Source organism: Ruditapes philippinarum, unplaced genomic scaffold (assembly GCF_026571515.1).
Source record: "Ruditapes philippinarum isolate M1 unplaced genomic scaffold, ASM2657151v2 ctg3164_1_1_1_1, whole genome shotgun sequence".
Lineage (NCBI taxonomy): Eukaryota > Metazoa > Mollusca > Bivalvia > Venerida > Veneridae > Ruditapes > Ruditapes philippinarum.
In genome coordinates, this window is record NW_026860755.1 from 22,000 (window position 1) to 24,131 (window position 2,132).

At 31.5% G+C, this 2,132-nt stretch overlaps 1 protein-coding gene across 1 annotated transcript; it reads right to left on the reverse strand.

Moving 5' to 3' along the window:
* Window positions 1-206: 206 nt before the first annotated feature.
* LOC132713285 (GDP-D-glycero-alpha-D-manno-heptose dehydrogenase-like) lies at window positions 207-1,730 on the reverse strand. Its single transcript, XM_060695801.1, has one exon. The coding sequence runs from the start codon at window positions 1,560-1,562 to the stop codon at window positions 630-632; it is 933 nt and encodes a 310-aa protein (XP_060551784.1). The 5' UTR covers window positions 1,563-1,730; the 3' UTR covers window positions 207-629.
* Window positions 1,731-2,132: the final 402 nt, after the last annotated feature.

Sequence of the window (2,132 nt, forward strand, 5' to 3'; positions counted from 1 at the left end):
TAACATGTGACCCTGGATTTTGAAGCAGTGCTTACATGTTGCCTGCAAATAGCTGTTAGTGTAACCAGTATAGATGATATAATACTTTGCAACATGCAAGCATGAACTAAATAAAAAAACAAAACAGAACAACAATCGCTAATATGAAAAGTTTTATAGATTCGTTTATTCTTATATTCTTACAAATATTTGGCAATTGTTTCTTTTCAGAAATACAACATGCGCATTTAGGAAGATTTCAAAACTTTAAAGCTTGTCTTCTGAAGGTTTCTATGACAAAATTTGTTTTCCGAACTCTTTTCATTTTATCTAAAACTGCATTTTATCAATTTCATAAAAAATAAGGAATAGGTGTACTTGTTAAATAAAACGGGGTTTATATCGACCCCTGTTCTAATTTTGGTTTCCAGATGACCAAAAATAAGCTTTATAAGCTTAAAAATCAGCGATTATATTGTGCCGAAATATAAAGTACATTTCCTATTACGCCTTTGGGTCATTCAAACATCAGTAGAAAATCAACAAAATTGTAAAAAGTCATAGGATAAATTATATATATTTTTAACAAAAAGGTTCTTATATTTTAATTTCTTTATTTTCTTATATTATATTTTCATTAATGTACAGCGTTATATATTCGAATATTTGATGCTGTCTTTTAATGATAGAAAAGGAAACACTTTAAGCATTTCTTGAATTCCTTCCTTAACTTCAATTTTATGATGGAAACCTAATTTATGTATTTTCTCATAAGACACCTCATAATCCTTTTTGTCATTTTCGGTTTTATCACTTATTGTGCTAATAGTGCAGTCAGGTAATACCTCTTGTATAATGTGTACAACTTCTAACTTTGTCATATTTAATTGGTCATCTCCAATATTAAATGCTTTACCCGACATTACTATTGCATTATCCAAAGCAAATATTATTGCACCCGCAGCATCTCGAACATGCAGGAATGTCCTTCTGAACTGACCTTCTAACAATCGGATATGATTTTCCATTACAGCTGTAAAAGTTAAATTGTTTATTGAAAGATCAAGTCTCATCCTAGGGGAGAGTCCAAATAACGTTGCGAATCTTAGACATATGCCACCAACAGACCGAACTATTTCTTCGCCACGAACTTTACTTTTTCCATACAGAGAAAGAGGTTGTAGTGTTTTTTTCTCAGTACAGACACCTTCCATATACCCATAGCAAGATCCTGTACTTGCAAATATCATAATTTGTGTTTTCGTCATGCTATCAACTACGTTTTGTGTTCCCAAAATGTTTGTTGACAATGCAGCATCTGGGTCTGAATCACATGCAGGATCGCCAACAACTGCAGCGAGATGGATAATTGCGTCTTTACCTAAAACAACTTCAGCAACATGATCTCGGTTTGTCACGTCACCCTGTATAATTCTTAGATTAGACATGTAAACAACATGCAGTAATGAGTGTATTCCCCAGTTCAGTTTGTCATATACTGTAACCTCGTGTCCTTCGTCTAAAAGCATCGGCACCAATACTGAACCAATGTATCCAGCACCTCCTGTGATAAGTACTTTCATGATCAATTTTGATTGTCCAGTTAACTAACTAAACGGTTTGAGTAAATGTTAAAATTTCTTGGTCTACTTAGATTAATTCATACAATGGTAGTCTTTTTAGTAAATCAAACCTCCACTATGACATGTAATATATAAAAATAATGTAGTTGTAGCTAGCTATGCTTCTTGTTAATATTTATCGTTTTTTTTTCAAGTAATGCGATTAGCTTATACAAACATTCTTATATACCCATGTACCATAGCCATCTAATCAATAGCAATGTTTTGCTACGGTATATCAAAAATCAGAAGTTCAGTTAGAAATCATTCAAATGCGCTTTATCAATTTAATACATTTATTATTTAAGACATGGACAGCTCTTTTTCATTGTTAAAAGACTTAACGAATTCACTTTTACTTCAATTGTTCAAATATATGCGAAATAGTTTGTAGGAAGCTAATTCAATAAATGAATATTACGAATATTGACAAAACAATAAACTACTTTTCAAAACATAGCACTTTTATGAAATAATTCATATATGCATGTATATAAAGCATCAATGTTGTTTCAACCCCATGATATTCTT